This window comes from Lepidochelys olivacea (assembly GCF_965140295.1).
Source record: "Lepidochelys olivacea isolate rLepOli2 genome assembly, chromosome: 3".
Taxonomy (NCBI): Eukaryota; Metazoa; Chordata; order Testudines; family Cheloniidae; genus Lepidochelys; species Lepidochelys olivacea.
The window spans coordinates 114628359-114644807 of NC_140413.1; the positions used below are offsets into that span (position 1 = coordinate 114628359).

Sequence of the window (16449 nt, forward strand, 5' to 3'; positions counted from 1 at the left end):
AAAGAACTGTTGTGGTCCTGAAAAGAATGAGCTTTTATCAAGGCATCCATTTTGAAGAAGTTGAGGACTCTATCTGTATTAACTTTTGAGAATCTCTCACTGGTGCAGCTCCACCACTGGTAGCAATAGTGAGAATGCTAGTGTAAGATAGGTTCAGAGCAAGTCTAAGAAACCTCTGGCTAGTCTACATTAGTGCTCGCGCTGGTGTGGCTGCCACAGTGACCAGCACAATGTTAGGAGATTTCCTGTTGTAAACAAGGCCAATGAGGTTGGTAATTCTGATAATTCATGTCTAGGCTGTCTCTGACTCTGTGTGTGTGTGTGTATACGTACGCATACCAGAGATAGAAAACTTCAGTTTCTCTTGAAAGTTGTTTTTGACAAAATGCTAGAAAACTTGTTTTGTTTATTTTACTCTTCCTTTTACCCTTTATTTTCCACTGAGAAAAGGGAGAAAAGGAAGAGAAGTAGGGGAAACCAAAAGCACTGAGTGGAAATGTCAAAAAAAAAGCTTTTCACTGGAAATTTTGAGAATTATTGGCATATTTCAACCAGTCAAACAGTGTCTCATGGCAAAGGTGCGATTGGCCCTTCACTGCAGCTCTTGGGCAGGAAATTATGTGCTTAACAACATCATGTATCCATGAATGGAGTCAGCAAAAGAAAGTACAGGACTCTATTAGTTAAGTGACTTAATCAGTGCCCCCTAGCTACTTGAACAGTTGGAGCGTTTGAGAGGTTTTCAGTCCTGCATTGGGAAGAATGCATTTGAACTGGCATTTCCCTACAGATCTATTTTTCCAAGTTTAATTTCTAACTAGAGGAAATGATAGTTTCTTGACAAAGCTTTTGGACTATGGTTTGGGCCAAATGTTTGGGCATGCCTCACACAATGCACATATTGTGCAGTTTACTCTGCAGATGTGGCTGGCAAGTTCTATTTCTTTTAATACCACAAATATAAACAAAGGACCAGAACTGTGTTTCCATTCTAGTGATGCTGGTGCACTGTGTGGGGGAGAAGAAACAGCAAAAACAGCAGTGCCTGTGAATAGTCCAGCAGGTGTGGGAATACTCAGGATATATGATCTCTTCACCAGATACCTTCCATAAGCCACTGGCTAAATGCCACAATAGAGATGGGAAAGGTCAGTCCCAATGAAGTGGCACTATCCCCAGGACAACTTGGGGGAAGGGATTATGTTTCAGTGAGCAGCTTAGTGCGCAAGAGGACTGCTATCTGCTCACACCAATATAGATTGGAGAGAGAAAGTAGACCCATGGCTCCACCTCCTTCCTTCCCCTTTTGAGGCACCTGTCACCACCCTGCCCAACCAAGGGCCCATAGAGGGAACAAACCCTGCATTCTTTTTAGCACACTGCAGGCAACTCAGGCTTTGTATATTTTTCTCCCCCACACACACCTGTGTAAAGACCTGTCCGTCTGTTCCTTTATTGAGACCAGGTGGGTGAGGTAATATCTTTTATTGGACTGATTTCTTGAATGTTCTGGGACCAACACAGTGATAGCTCACTGTTCCTGTATTGCTCCAGCTGATCAGTGTCCCTCTGAAGAGATGTCCTCTGCCTATGGCCAGTGTTGCTCAGTAACCCTATCAGGAGTTTTATTTGGCTGTGGAGAGCGAAGGCTGTGGAGGGAAAGGTTACTTTGTGCAAATGAATACTGTCCCTTCTTTGGCTTGTCTTGTAAACCAGACTTGAAATGCTTCTGTATAGGATTCCAAGTATTTCTAGGCTAAGAGGAGCTCTTATCACAAGTATCCTGTACATGTGGAGAAACATCTGTTGGGATGGTGTCCAATTAGACTCTGGAACTAATTGGAATAACTTAAACAGGAAACCTGGAATTCATTGCTGGTCATTAAAACAGTGAATCACACCTCCAAAGAGGAGCGGTGAAATGATTTCCCCTCTTGCTGAATTAGCATTTCATCTGTCCCCCCACCCACCCAGCTCTATCTGAACTGCATGCCTTTGATTAGGAAAAATGTTAGAGGGGGGAGACTGGGAAAATGCCTGAAGGTCTGAATATAAATGAATTCAAATGAAATATAGATTTAGTCTCTCTCTCTCTCTCATGAAAATTTGCTCTTTTGAATTAGAAAGGTATGTCTTCCAGAAACAATGGCTTCCCATGGTTCATTAACAGGGATCTCCACATTTGTAACAAATTGTGTTTAGAGGTGACCTGCAAAAGAAATTAAACTGGGTTTGTGCCTTTTTCCCCCCCCTGCTTTGAAATTAAAGGCCTTACTTAGTGTGGTTCTTTGTTTTTTCTTCTTTAAAAATAAGAGGGTGCCAAATTTTGCTGCAGGGACTTCTTGGAGATAGCAAGGAGCAAACTATCTTAGCCCTTTGAATCTTTAACAGAACTGTTGTTCCTAAGTGTTTCTCAAGCATATGAGTTAAATAGATGTTAACAAAACCTGGAAAGGGAAGTGTTTTTGATTTTTAAAAAATTCAGGTTTTTTTTAACATAATCAGCTTTCATTTGCATGGTGACTGTCAATCCTGTCAATTCTCAATCATCATCAATCAAGCATTCCAAGAAAAACAAGGTAGAGAAAACCAGAATTTCTAATGTAAAAGTAAACTGTTTCTGAGGGTGTGTGTGGGGAACAAATAGCCCCCTCCCCCCCCCCGCCATTAAGCTGCCTCCTAATACACCCGTAAAGAATAAAAGGTGCAAAAACCAATTTCAATCCTTTCTGTGTAGCATTTAAAGAAAGCAAAGGGCCGTTGCTGTGCCAGAAGTATTGAGTTAGCTAATTTGATGATTATAAAATGAATGCACAATAAACCATTATGAAGCATCTTCCCATCTCCCAGTCAGCCAAGGAAAACAAATCTGCAGCCTTGTGAGATCCTTCTTGCTTTCTCTTTGCATGCTTACTCAGCTGTTCTTTGCTTTGAATGTGAGCAGAAAGGCATAGTTGTGTATTAGCATCTGAGTTTTATGCAGGCATCAGGGGCAGAATGATGCCCAGTGCAAAGCAAAAATGTTCTAGAAACACTCTGATTACGAACTTGCTTCACTGCATACCTGTGGCATATATTAACTACCGCATGGTGTGAAGTATCTGCAACCTACAAATGTGTTGATAGTTTATAGTTTAGAATTCCTTATCACAAGTAAAATTGCTCCTGAGGGGGAAATCCTTTCTAATAATTTCATTTATTTCCTTAAATGAATGGTAATTTGTGTGGTTTGTCTCCTTTCCTGATCAACACCCTTCACTCTATATAAGGTGTAGGAGGGTTGTGGTTCTACTTCAAAGGAGGAGGGGGAAACCCTCTTTGAATTTCTAAAACCGTGTTTCTTCTACTGATTGCTCATAATCTCCCATGGGTCTGTTTGCTTTCATTTTACACAGAGATTTCATCTGAAAGTAAGCTGGTCATTGTTAGGGGGCTTATTCCTTCACCCATTTACTTCCCTGGTCCTTCTCGCATGAACAGAGAGCAACAATACCCGAAGTCCAAAGGTGCAAACAATTCGATGTTTATTGGGGTGAACTTCCAGCAAGCATGATTCCAGTTTCCTTCCTTAGTATCCTCCTTCCCAGCTCTGACACCACAGAGCCTTACACCTGTGTCCCTGTTCCCATTCCTACCCTTAGCCAAACATGATTCCAACTTCCTTACTCCCATTCCCTGTTCCCATTTCCCTCTTTAGCAAAACATTATTCCAATTTTCTTACCCCCATTCCCTGTTCCCATCTCCCTCACCCACATGCCCACGCCCACCCCCTCCCACCCACACCAACTTCCTCATTGACTACAGATTATATAGTAAAACTTGAGTTCTGCTTAGCTATACCTTAACCAATCATTTTCCTGAAATTTAACTAACCAATCCTAACATATTGTAACATGATTATGTAACCAATTATATCCCACCACCTTAATTAATTTACACCCAGCAAAATTAATTATACAGCAGACAGGAACAATCACAGAACCAGACAGAGATTATACAGACAAACAACAGCAAAGTGGGAACTATAATGACAAGACAATACAGAAGTGAGGATTTCACATCCCAGCTATTGATAAGTGAGTTCCTGCCGGACAGGATGCCATCAAACCAAGCTTCCCTCCACATTTTCTAGGCACCTCCCCCTCTCTGGAGGTGACAAGAATACAATCCTGTCCTGATAGTGCCCAACAGCACCTTCTTTCATTGTGACTAGTTTGGAATGTGAGGATGTGACCGTTCGCTTCCCAGCTTATGGCTGCCTCTGCTGCTTAGCCAAAGGCCTTAGCCTAAGAACAGGGCCTCAGACTGTGACAGTAAGAGAAGGCCCTTACACCAGCAGACAGTGATTTTGATTCTCTCTTTTATACAAGTGATAAGAATACACCTAAATTCTTAGAGTATAGGCCTTTACAGACAGGCCTGAATATCTATATCCTAACAGTCATAGTTAAATTTGATATCACAGGGGGAAAACTATTGAACAGCTCCTCTAGAAGGAGGGGTGAGAGAGGAGCTCAGTGGAATTCCATGGCCACATTTCAAATAGGAAAACTTGAGCAATCCAATATCAGAAGTGCAGCTATACGGGTCCCTATATTCACATTTTAGGTACACAGGTTGCTGATCAACTCTTTTGTGTCCTGTTGACATTAAAGAGTCAGCCAAGTTCTGAACTGGATGCTTTGCAGCTGCCTATTACGGGGGGGAAAGGAGGTGAAGTACTGCAACCTTTTATGGGAGCAGATAGGGAGGTTCCAGGCATTTAGAAAGGGAATGGGAGGCTGATCAAATAGGGCAGAAAGGAAGGATAAAACTTTTAGGAGGAGAAGAAATATCTTAATCGAGTGTTTGAGATATTGATGCATACTTTTTTCATTTGGGACAGCTGAGGGAGAAATCTATTTCAGGTTTTAAAAAATCTGTTTCCCCAATCAAATCTCTTCTAAATGGGCAGAGAAGAAGCTTGCTTTCCTTCTACTGTATTGCAGTAGTGTGTTGAGACTCACGCAGTCCATCCAGAAACACACCGACCCCTCTCTTGAGTTAAATATATATCTAACCATAAATGTTACTCATAGTGACATCTCCCATAAATACTGTAGCCCTGGTAGCAAACAAACTTAAGCATTTGTTTTATCAGGGTTTCAACATGTTCATTTGAGCCTATCAGTGTGGCGTGTAGGTGCTGACTTTGTTCACTGGCATTTCTAACCCTCCCCCCAGGGAATGAAACTTGGAAGTGCAACTTTTGTTACAGGCTAAGCAAAGGGCTTCATTTTTATTTAATATCACTATAGCGACATTAATGAAGATATCTTTTAAATCTAGGTCTATTGATTACTTTCATTTCCAGTTTGGAATTATCTTGTCAGCTATTTCCTGGCTTGCTACCCATAACTATATTATATTTCGGTATTTAAGAACTTAATGCCAAGCTGACACTCACATGTGCTAGTACTTACGTCTACAAATCACCATATGTTTTTACAGTTCTACGTATGGCACTACTGGTAAACTCAATTATCCAAAAGTCTCAAATGACATCAAAAATCTTCAGATTAGTTGGAATTCCAACTAAACAAATTTTGGGATCTAATCAAAATTTTGATTCAGGGGATAAACTAATTTTGTATAAATTGTTTGGACAATCCTTATCCTACCTGTATTAAGAGGTAATATTGTACCAGAATTCATTAACTGTAAACTAAAAGCTATGATCATATACAAATAACAGTAGATAAATAATAACAAAACAATTTTAAATTGTGGTCTGTTTCTGCAAACCCTGACTCATAACTAGTGTTTAAACGTGAAAGAAAACCCCTTCGAAGTCCATCAGACTACTAGCTTGATTAAGGACCAACTATGTGCATAAGTTTATTATAATTTTAAACAGCACTGTCCCTTTTAAAGTTTAAAAACCATCCTTAACCACTCATATTGTATCTAGATGTTAGTGGCTGGTTTTGCCTGATGTAAGCCTTGCCTACACTAGGTAAACTTACATATATTATCACGTGTGGTGACCCAGCTTCCGCAGAAATTGTGAAAGCACCATTGGGAGACCTCATGTGGGCAAGAATCTCTCAGCCAAACCCACTATTATTGTGTCAATTAATTAAATTTCCTTTAATTTAAAAAGGTGGTAAAATGGGGTTTGGCTCTGGGACCGATGTAGCACTAGGGGGAACCCTAGTGTGACTACTTGTTTGGCAAAAGTGGGGCTAACAGTGATGGGGAAAGGGAACATTTTTGGCAAGCTTTTCCATTGTAGATGTGGCGTAAATGTCAGTAATTTCTCAGTAGTAACCACTGTAGTCAGAGTTTTCATAATAACTTCATATTTTTCAAGATTGTAGCTTTCTGAAACTCTCCTTCTGGGGCTGAGATTTCCTGAGCTTGATCTCTGCCTGAAGGTGACATGTTTTGAGGGCAGGTTACCAAAATTGCCTGTTGTGTTTGAGGAAAGTGCAGGTGAAAACACCTCGTTGCACTTAGATTTTAACTCTGATCTCATAGAGAGCTACATTTAAAAAAAAGAAAGACTAAGGGCATGTCTACACTTACCAGTAGATTGGCAGCGAGTGTTGATTTTAGCGGGTCTGGTGAAGACATGCTAAATCAATGGGAGAGCACTCTCTCATCGATTTGTGTACTCCACCTCCCCAAGAAGCATAAGGTGTAGCCACCGCGGTAAGTGGATCTAACTACGCCGACTTCAGTTACGTTATTCATGTAACTGAAGTCGCGTAAGTTAGATTGATTTACCACCGTAAGTTTGAAACAGACCAGCCGTAAGTTTGAAACATAACATTTGACGTGAGCTGCTTCTTCTAGCTTTTGAAGAAAGTTGCCCAGTGGACAACTGTCAAATAGACTTGTGTGATAAAAGGGTGGAAGATGGATAGCAACTGAGTTATATTTTCACATGGAGGGAATAATGAGTTTCTTTCCTTTCCACTTCATGAGGGAAGTGTGCATGTAGCCTTTACTTTAAGATTCCAAAAAGAAAAGGAGGACTTGTGGCACCTTAGAGACTAACCCATTTATTTGAGCATGAGCTTTCGTGAGCTACAGCTCACTTCATCGGATGCATACCGTGGAAACTGACAGTTTGCATCCGATGAAGTGAGCTGTAGCTCACGAAAGCTCATGCTCAAATAAATGGGTTAGTCTCTAAGGTGCCACAAGTCCTCCTTTTCTTTTTGCGAAGACAGACTAACACAGCTGTTACTCTGAAACCTTTAAGATTCCAAGAGCTCATATAAATTCCACCTTACCAGTAAAAGCTTATCTCCAGGATAAGCTTGCATAGTTTGCTTTAGTGTTCCTCCTTTTAAAAAAAAATACAAACCAAAACTATGATGTCTTGATGATGCAAAATATTGTTTTTCTAATCTTTTTTTTTTTTTCCCCTAGGAATTTATCAGAGAACTGCTAACTCGGATAAGAGGGATGAGAAAGCTAAGCCCCCCTCAAAAGAAGAGTATATAACTACTCAAATAGTAGCACTCTTATAAGAAACCTAGCAAGGGAAATGGGACTTTGACTACAAGATGTTTATTAAAATAGAGTTGTCTTTCTGAGCAACTTTTTTTTTATTTGGTTCAGTTTTGACATTTACTCAAGGGAGTCCTATTTCATGTGCTTTCAAGGGTTTTTTTTAATTGTCAGTTTTTTTATCAAGGATATCAACATTTTTGGAGCTGCTCAACTATCCTACTAAAGGATTTTTGAACCAGTGAAGAACCCAGGCATTAGTGACCATGTCATAGCAATGAAGGGCAGCAATCCCACATGGTGAATCAGAAGAGTATGTAAACTTGCAGAGCTAGAAGAATTGCCTTTTTATTTTCCCCTAGCAACTAGTTAGATAACGTTTTAAGTTGGCTGTACATTTAACTCATGGATGTCAAGTTTCTTGTGCTTGTATGTACATAAGTTGTAAAGTGGGGGTGTGAATACTGTTTCACTTGGCTGGAAGGGAAGTTGTTACAGTAAACTATTTAAATGGTTGCTGAAGCAAACATGTTACTAGAGGGCAACAATTTAGGTTACCAAAATGAGTACTGCCATTTTCTAAATCCATTTTAAAACACCGAGGTGAAGAACTTCAGTATATCTTCTCATACAGAAAGCAACATATGAGAAATGGGGGAGTTTCTTAAGGGCTTAATTTGTAGACTTCTAATTGTTTTATTGACTTTGATGCTTTGCCAGATCATTTTCTCTTCACCTCATGGTGTGTTAGAGTTGTATTAACCTACTGTATAAGAGCCTGATGTGATACCTAGAGAAATGTCAATCGCCATCTAAAAAATGTTTCACAGTGTGGGGGAAAGAAGTGCTACCAAAACAAACCAAAAGCACTGTTTTGCATTGCAGGTTTTAATGCAGATCCCCCTTTCAATAAAGAATAGTGTAGCATTTGTTTAGAGCTCTGTCCCCAGAACTAGGGGGGGCTTGTTAGTTATGGGTCCTCCTTTCTTGTGAAAGCAAGAATGGAATACTTTCAGTGGATCCCTGACACTTCTTAATTAGGGACATTTTCCAGATGTTCCATAAGCTACCATATGCCAGTAGATGAATTTAGTCAGGCATTTTATATCAAAGGTGCTCTTAACATATTTTATTTTTAAAAATAAGAAATACATGTTTGTGAATTTTATGTATGCTGGCAAGCTTTTTTAAATGTATTTAATTTTGTAATGTTTATCAATGATTTTATTTACCAGATATTTACTCAAATAAATGGAACTTGTGACTCTTGTTACATCTACACTTCCCAAAGCTACTAGTGCATATATTCAGTGATAGTTATAGGGATGTATACACAGAAGGAGTGAGTTGGTCAATACATGTCAGTCCACCTTAGGCTGGCCTAATACCCTGGGCTTGGGGGTAATACCACCTAGCCTCAAATGTTTGAGTATTAGATTTCAGTAGTCTCTGCGGACTGAAATCAAATTCTGGGTTTGGTACAAAGTTAAAGTTGTCCTTTCTAGTCATTAGAGAATGCATTATGTGAGATGATTATGGAGCTTTCACATGCCTTCCTCTAGAAAACATACTGCCATGTACACACTTAGACCTTTTCATAATCTCCAAAGTAATAATTCAGTGAAGTATTGACAATGAGAGACATTCCAGTTCGAGAGACTTATCACTGGCATGGAGACTTGTGGTTATATTTATTTTGTTACTGGAACAATATCTGCTTACATGAATATTATTCCCCTACTATCTCCCAACTTTGGATACCTGTTTCTCCTCATGCGTATAATGGAGATGGGCCTAGAAAAACTCCCTAGTTCTAAACACCACAGAACTTTGCTTTCTCTGAATAATGCAGCTGGTTTATGGGTAGCAACATCCTAGATCTGAACACTCAGAGTTGTGGTATTTGGAATCTGTGTCTGAATTTTGTGACTTGGGCCCATAAAGATTTTTTTTTTTTTAAGTATGGCAAACTTTCTAGTCCTGGGGTAATGAAGTATAGTACAACTAAAACACCACCAAATCACAAATATATTGATAATTACACTGCTTCTTCACAAACAATTGTCACTATATTAAATTTTGCCTAAAAATTATGCATAATGTTGCTAAATGTTAATTAGCCAGAAAGGTATAATATGCTGTCTTTGTCATTAATTGCTTCCTTTGTGATCTTCTGATTTGCACACAGCAGATATTGCTGGAAATAATGGTACCATCCTTTCAGGAACTGTTTGGAACAGATAGATCATGCCCTTAGAGCCGATTTCTAAAATCAAGGATAACATCTGCAATTTTGTTTTTGCCCCGTGTGTAACTATTGAAGGGCCAGTGCTGGGAAGGGCTTCCACTCCCCCAGCTGTAATGCAGTAAATGCTTCACTCTTAAAAAGTGTTTTGGTAGGCAGAAATGAACTCTAAATAGCCTTTCTTTCCAGCTGGTATAATGTGCCTGGGGACCTGCGAGGTCTGATTCTCCTCTTTGACTTTTAATGGAGCTACTCTTGGCTCACTGGTGTGAGAAGAGAAATCAACTTGTTGATTTAAGATCTCATGGTGCTTATTTCTTTATACTGTGTGGGTGTTTCCTAGTACTCTACAGTACTTGAGTGTGGTTTCAATAGCACCCAATGTTAGTGAAATTAAAAAGATCTTGCAAGCCATCTTCAGTGCCTAACTGGGCAACTTGAATAAAAAGGGCCAAGTTTGGCTGCAATACAAATTTCCTTTGGCTTTAAAAACTGCTAGTGAATTATACTGAATTGGCTCCAGAATGAATGCACTTTGAGGCAGAGTTTTGTTTTGCCTTTTTAGTGTACAAGCAGAGTTGCCAACAAGAACATAGGTTTTCAGGGTACACTTTTTGCATAATTCCACATTAGCGTTCGCATATTTTAAAGAAGTAGCTGGCACCAAAGCAGTGTGGAATCTTCATTATCCACTTTTCCCAATGGCCTAAACTTAGCTGGCGCATACAAGGATTTTGTTTCCAGCCCACCTGACTTTTAATCACACCAGCTATGTGACTCTGGAGGCAACAAGAGCAGGTCAGTAAATTCCTGTGCTAGAGAAGAAAAGCAGATAACTTGGTTGTCCCAAATACTCATCTATTAAAAACTCTTCTAGTCGTGGGGTAAGCTTCCTTTTGCCCACAGAAGTAAATTGTAAAGTTGGCAATCCTGAAAAGAGGGCATTTGCAGGGTGGGGGTGGAAAGTCCCCTTCCAAGGGGATTAAAAATGACAGCCAGGGTGGGAGGAAGATCTAGCTAAGAGTCTGCTTATGCGCTTAATGTTGAGACCTTGAAGGTAGAGGGTGGCACGAAGTAATAAGCGGGTGGGAGAGGCACATGCTCCTTCCACAGGTGAGTAACAACTCAAAACACTGGCAAGTACTGACAACCCTATTGCCAACTATGGCTCTGATCTTGCAACTAGCTCAGTGGGTAGGTCCCTATGTCTGCATACTGCCAGTTGAAGAATGGGGGCCTACCTTATTTGGAAAGTTTAGTGGTGGCAAACTTTGGATCGCGAGTGTGTGATAGGTACCACAAGGGTACTGTCCTAATAAACACAATTATTAATTAACATCTGGTTGCCACTTCTGGATATGACTTGAAAATGCGGCCTCCGGAGGTACAGCCTGTACATTGTAATGGAGATTTAAGTCCTCTGCATTAGTCTGAAGGATTTAATGTCTTGGTTGACTACAGTAGTTACACCAGAGATTAATTTGGCCCTTAACCCTTAATTAAAGTTGTCCCTCAAGGACTTTCACACCTTGTGCAAGTAATAAATGATCTTCAATGAGTTGCATCCTTCTGTTCTAATTTTAATTTCAAGCCTATCAACGCATTAGGTAACCAAATCAGTTTTAGAATCTATTGCCTCAAGCTTTGTCATGCTGCATTCTTCCATAGCTTGAATTAATAATATGTTTTCCCCACTCCCAGAGGCCTTTCCTGATTTTTTTTTTGAAGAACCTGCTTATAATGCTGTGAGTTTTCTTGCCAACTCAAACTTGAAAAATGTGTAATTCTCTCTCCCCTGTGCATATCCCTTAAACTTGAGTCTCTTTCTTAATACGTATAACTATATGCAATATCATAAATTAAAAACTTCCTGAATTATTCCTTTTCTGGGAGAAAAAACAATTGTTGGAAAGTTCCTTGACCTGGTCCCATTGAACTTGGCACCTCCTTTATCCAGATTTTCCTTAATTTTCCTGGTCTTCCTGGCCTTCTCAAACATCCCCCTGGGGGAAGGAGTCCAGTGCTGGTTAATATTTGCTGATTGTACATGATACTAGACTGGGGGAGGGGGGGGAGAGGGGCAGGAATGCAGTTTAAAGTGTAGCTAGTTTATAAGATTCATGTCTTTACACTTACAAAAGTGCTGCCTTCCCATTTCCATTCCAACGGGCGCAGTGAACTTTTTGCAATGATAGAATGGACACTCTAGGGTTTTATCTATCTCAAGAGTCATCTTTTTTTCCCTTTTGTTCTTAGATGTACCTTGAACATGAACTGCCAGTTATTGTATTGTATTATGTCTTCTTGTATTAATCTGGGCACTGGGCTTAGTACTTAATCACTCCAGGGCTGGGTGCTCTACCCTTGACACAAGGACAAACTGATTTTAAAAAAATATCTGGCTAGCCTCTTCAAAAACAATCCCTTGGGGACCCCAACCATTTTGCTTCTGCAGGAAATAAGCTGGGTTAAGTGAAAAGACTGACAAATAACTGCTTAACTTTTCACCTCCTTGTTGCTCTTCCAACTCCAAGGGATTGCAAGTTTTAAGATGGGTTTTTAGCTGACCTTGTGAGCTGGTCTCTAGTTTGTTTGTGGCTGTAATTGGCACATGACCTAACCCAAAAGAGTGCTTCGTTCTCCTGTTGGAATTCCATTTCTAAAGGTGTGGAAGGCAATAAACCTGTTTTTTAAATGCAGATTTGGAGACCCTTCTTGGCTTTAAAAAAAGTTTATTGCTTTTACCACTTTTGTGTAACAGGAATTCAAACAGGAGAAAGAAATGTATTGCATGTTAAATCACAAGTCCTTTGCGGTGATAGCATAAGACCCAGGGAAGGCCACAGGAGGTGAGATGAATAGGACCCAGTCCAAAACATGAACTGACTACAAATGAGCTTGATTTCATGAGATTACTAGCCCAATTTCTAGAACATATTAATTTCTCGATCAACTTGGATAAGAACCTGAGTTTTTGGATACTTTACCTATACTTATAATCTGAAGTGTCATTAACTGGAAATCTAGCAGCTGTTGTCAGTGATGTACAGTAGGACTAGAGATGGGCCCAAACCAAAAGCCAGGATTGGAACAACTGTACGCTCAGGGTGTTCCAAGCATTGCCACCCTAAATGCTCATAAAACCATGAGATAAGTGCTGCACCTCCCTCCCCACCATTCCCACTGACCCTTCCAAAAAAATGAGACTTAAAATACAGCGTGGGTTTTTTAATCTGGGTTGTGAGTGGGTTACATTTTCCAGTTTTTTCCTGCAAAGATAAGGGCTTGAGACTCTCAGCTTTCATTTAAAAGTACATTTCATGTAATCATGTGCCTTCAGTTACTGGGGTTTTAAGAAAAACCCCAAATGATCTATGATAAAATCATGAGTCGGCCACAGTGCAACTGGCCTTTTTTTTTTTTAAAGTCCAAACTGAAGCCCTGCTCATGCAACTGGATCTGCACAAGCAGACTCTTGGGTTGGCATGTAGCCCAGTGAGCCTAACGATTCTCTGTGGAGGTACCTGTCTGTATGTAGCTGTCAGGAAGGGACATCCCACTTTGTTTTTAGATGTGCCAAAACTCAGGATGTTAATCTGAATTTTTCAATTTAAGTCAGTTTCTATGTTTATATTCATCCACTTTAAAAAATAAAATAAAATAATCCAGAGACTGGCCATTTTGTTAAATGATAGATGTACTTTCACTAAATTGGGACTAGAGAATAAAATTCTAACTGATAACTTTTGTGTTTTGCTTGATTATATGGGGATAATGGCTTCTGCTCACTGGAATAATATTGTACTTGGTTGCATGGTGTGGGCAGTTGTTCTCAATACATTTACTAATTATCCTCTTCAAGAAGAAACAAGCTGGTTAGAAAATGACTTCAGGCTGAAAATGTGTTTCAGTGGCATCTAGCTAACACCCAAAACCAATTAAATTTCACTTCCCAAATTGTGCCTTTGTGGGAAACACAACAAACGTTAGGCTTGGTCTGCCCTTTAAAGCATAGGCCAACATAGCTATGGTGCTCAGGGTGTGAAAAATCCACACCCCTCAATGCTGTAGCTATGTCAACCTAACCCCCAGAGTCGATACAGGTAGGTTGACAGAAGAATACTTCCATCGACCTAGCTACTGTCACTTTTGGAGGTGGAGTTCCTATGGCAGTGGAACAGCTCTTTTTGTCATTGCAATCTTTGTCCTCATCCTTGGGACCAATCTTATTTAACTTCTTCATTAATAATCTTGGCACAAAAAGTGGGAATGTGCTAATAAAATTTGACAGGTTTCAGAGCATAAGCATGAAAGCTTATGCTCTAATAAATTTGTTAGTCTCTAAGGTGCCACAAGTCCTCCTTTTCTTTTTGCTAATCAAATTTGCAGAAGAGACAAAGTTGGGAGGTACTGCCAATATGGAGGAGGTTTGGAATAACATATAAGAAGATTTGGATGACCTTGGAAACTGGAGTAATAGAAATGGTATGAAATAGTTCAAAGTGCAAGGTCATGCACTTAGGATCTAACAGGAGCTTTTGCCATAAGCTGGGGATTTGAGGTTGAAGTGACAGAAGAGGAGAAAGAGCTGGGAGTATTGGTTGATCACAGGATGACTGAGTCAATAATAAAAGGAGTACTTGTGGCACCTTAGAGACTAACAAATTTTATTTGAGCATAAGCTTTCGTGAGCTACAGCTCACTTCATTGGATGCATGCAGTGGAAAATACAGTAGGGGGATTTTCTATACACAGAGAACATGAAACAATGGGTGTTACCATACGCACTGTAACGAGAGTTATCAGGCAAGGTGAGCTATTACCAGCAGGAGAGGGAAAAAAAAACTTTTTGTAGTGATAATCAAGGTGGGCCATTTCCAGCAGTTAACAAGAACGTGTGAGGAACAGTAGGGGGGAAAAATAAACATGGGGAAATAGTTTTACTTTGTGTAATGACACATCCACTCCCATCCACTCCCAGTCTTTATTCAAGCCTAATGTAATGGTGTCCAGTTTACAAATTAATTCCAATTCAGCAGTGTCTCGGAGTCTGTTTTTGAAGTTTTTTTGTTGTAATATTGCCTCTTTTAGGTCTGTAATCGTGTGACCAGAGAGATTGAAGTGTTCTCCAACTGGTTTTTGAATGTTACAATTCTTGACATCTGATTTGCGTCCATTTATTCTTTTACATTGAGACTGTCTGGTTTGGCCAATGTACATGGCAGAGGGGCATTGCTGGCACACGATGGCATATATCACATTGGTAGATGTGCAGGTGAACGAGCCTCTGATAGGTGGCTGATGTGATTAGTAATGAGTCAATAATATGATGCAGCTATGGAGAAAGGCTAATGCAGTCCTAGGGTTCACCAGGTGAGGTGTTTCCAGTAGAGATAGGGAAGTGTTATTACTATTGTACAAGGCACTGCTGACATCTCATCTGGAATACTGTGTACAGTTCTGGTCTCCCCTATTTAAGAAAGATAAATTCAAATTGGAACAGATGCAGAGAAGGGCTACTTGAATGAACAGAGGAACATCATGGAGAACATATTTTGTGAGAGGAGAATTAAGGAACTTGGCTTGTTTAACACAACAAAGGCTGAGGGCAGATATGATTGCTCTCTGGAAGCAGGACCGGCCATAGACCAAATGGCACCCCAAGCGAGGAGCATCTTCAGTGCCCCCCCACTTCCATTTGTTAAACTTTTGAATGCATTTGTAGCCCATTTCATGACTTTGCACAATTTGCATGCATGATTTATTCCTGTTATATAAGATAAATTTGCAAGTTAGGATCTGTATTTATTCATGCCAATATAAGCAAATAAAAAATTAATTTCCTCTAAGCTTATAAAAACTTTTTTTAATTTTAAGAATAACTGAAATGTATGAACATCAAGAAATTGAACTGTGCACCAACATTAGGTGGACCAGTATTAAATAGTGTTACTGTAGATGACAGCCTTAGAATGTTAACCCTTGTCTTTTAGTTCAAAAGCTTAACCCCCAGTCCTTTAGCTTTTCTCACCTTGTGAAGTGAAGCACAGCGTCAGAGAGATCCAAAGACTGGCAAGTGAAGAGTGCTTCCTATGTGGCAAAATGTGACTGATGTCCAAATCGACGTAGAGGTCTTTATTATTCACATCCAAACATTCCCCAGGTGTCAGCATCTGGTGAAGGTCCATATGTACAATTGTTCAAGAGTGTTTTCCTGTCTGTGGCAGCTTCCTAAGGTCATACAAAACCCTTCAGGCTTTTTGTGGTGCTTCATTTTCCCAAGTCTTTCTTCAATGGACACTCGGGCAGTGTCAACAAGCGAGCAAAAAACCTTCTTCTTGAATTTTTCTTTTGGGCTACCCATCACCTAATCTCTGCCCATGTAACCAAACTGTCTCTTCTTCCGATGAATGAACGTTTCCTTGAAGACAGGCTCAACTCAACTTTCCACCTTTCTTTGGCAGCAGCGATGGCATCTTCAAATCCGTTTTCTCTTTAGGCCACAACAAAATCAAGGCAGCTTCTTATCAAAGTAGTAGTGGTCATGATGTCCATCGACTGAGTTTGTAATGCCTTGCTTACAAGGTTTACTTGGAACAGGATATCATGCCAAACCACAATTGAGACCAGAAATTTGAAGTCAGTGATCTGGTTTGCCAGGCTTTGTACCTTGTGTTGGATTCCAGCCTTGGCTGTACTTGAC

General features: G+C 40.0%; 1 protein-coding gene and 1 long non-coding RNA gene across 2 annotated transcripts in view; one reads left to right on the forward strand and one right to left on the reverse strand.

Moving 5' to 3' along the window:
* Positions 1 to 8699, forward strand: part of PPP1R14C (protein phosphatase 1 regulatory inhibitor subunit 14C) — a 74236-nt gene extending 65537 nt beyond the window's left edge. The window contains exon 4 of the mRNA XM_084622666.1: positions 7421 to 8699. Coding sequence (XP_084478792.1) covers positions 7421 to 7495 — 75 coding nt within the window. The 3' untranslated portion in view covers positions 7496 to 8699. The remainder of the gene's footprint in view (positions 1 to 7420) is intronic.
* The window catches only part of LOC311517647, a 161827-nt gene that overhangs the window by 43592 nt on the left and 101786 nt on the right, over positions 1 to 16449 (reverse strand). The window lies entirely within an intron of this gene.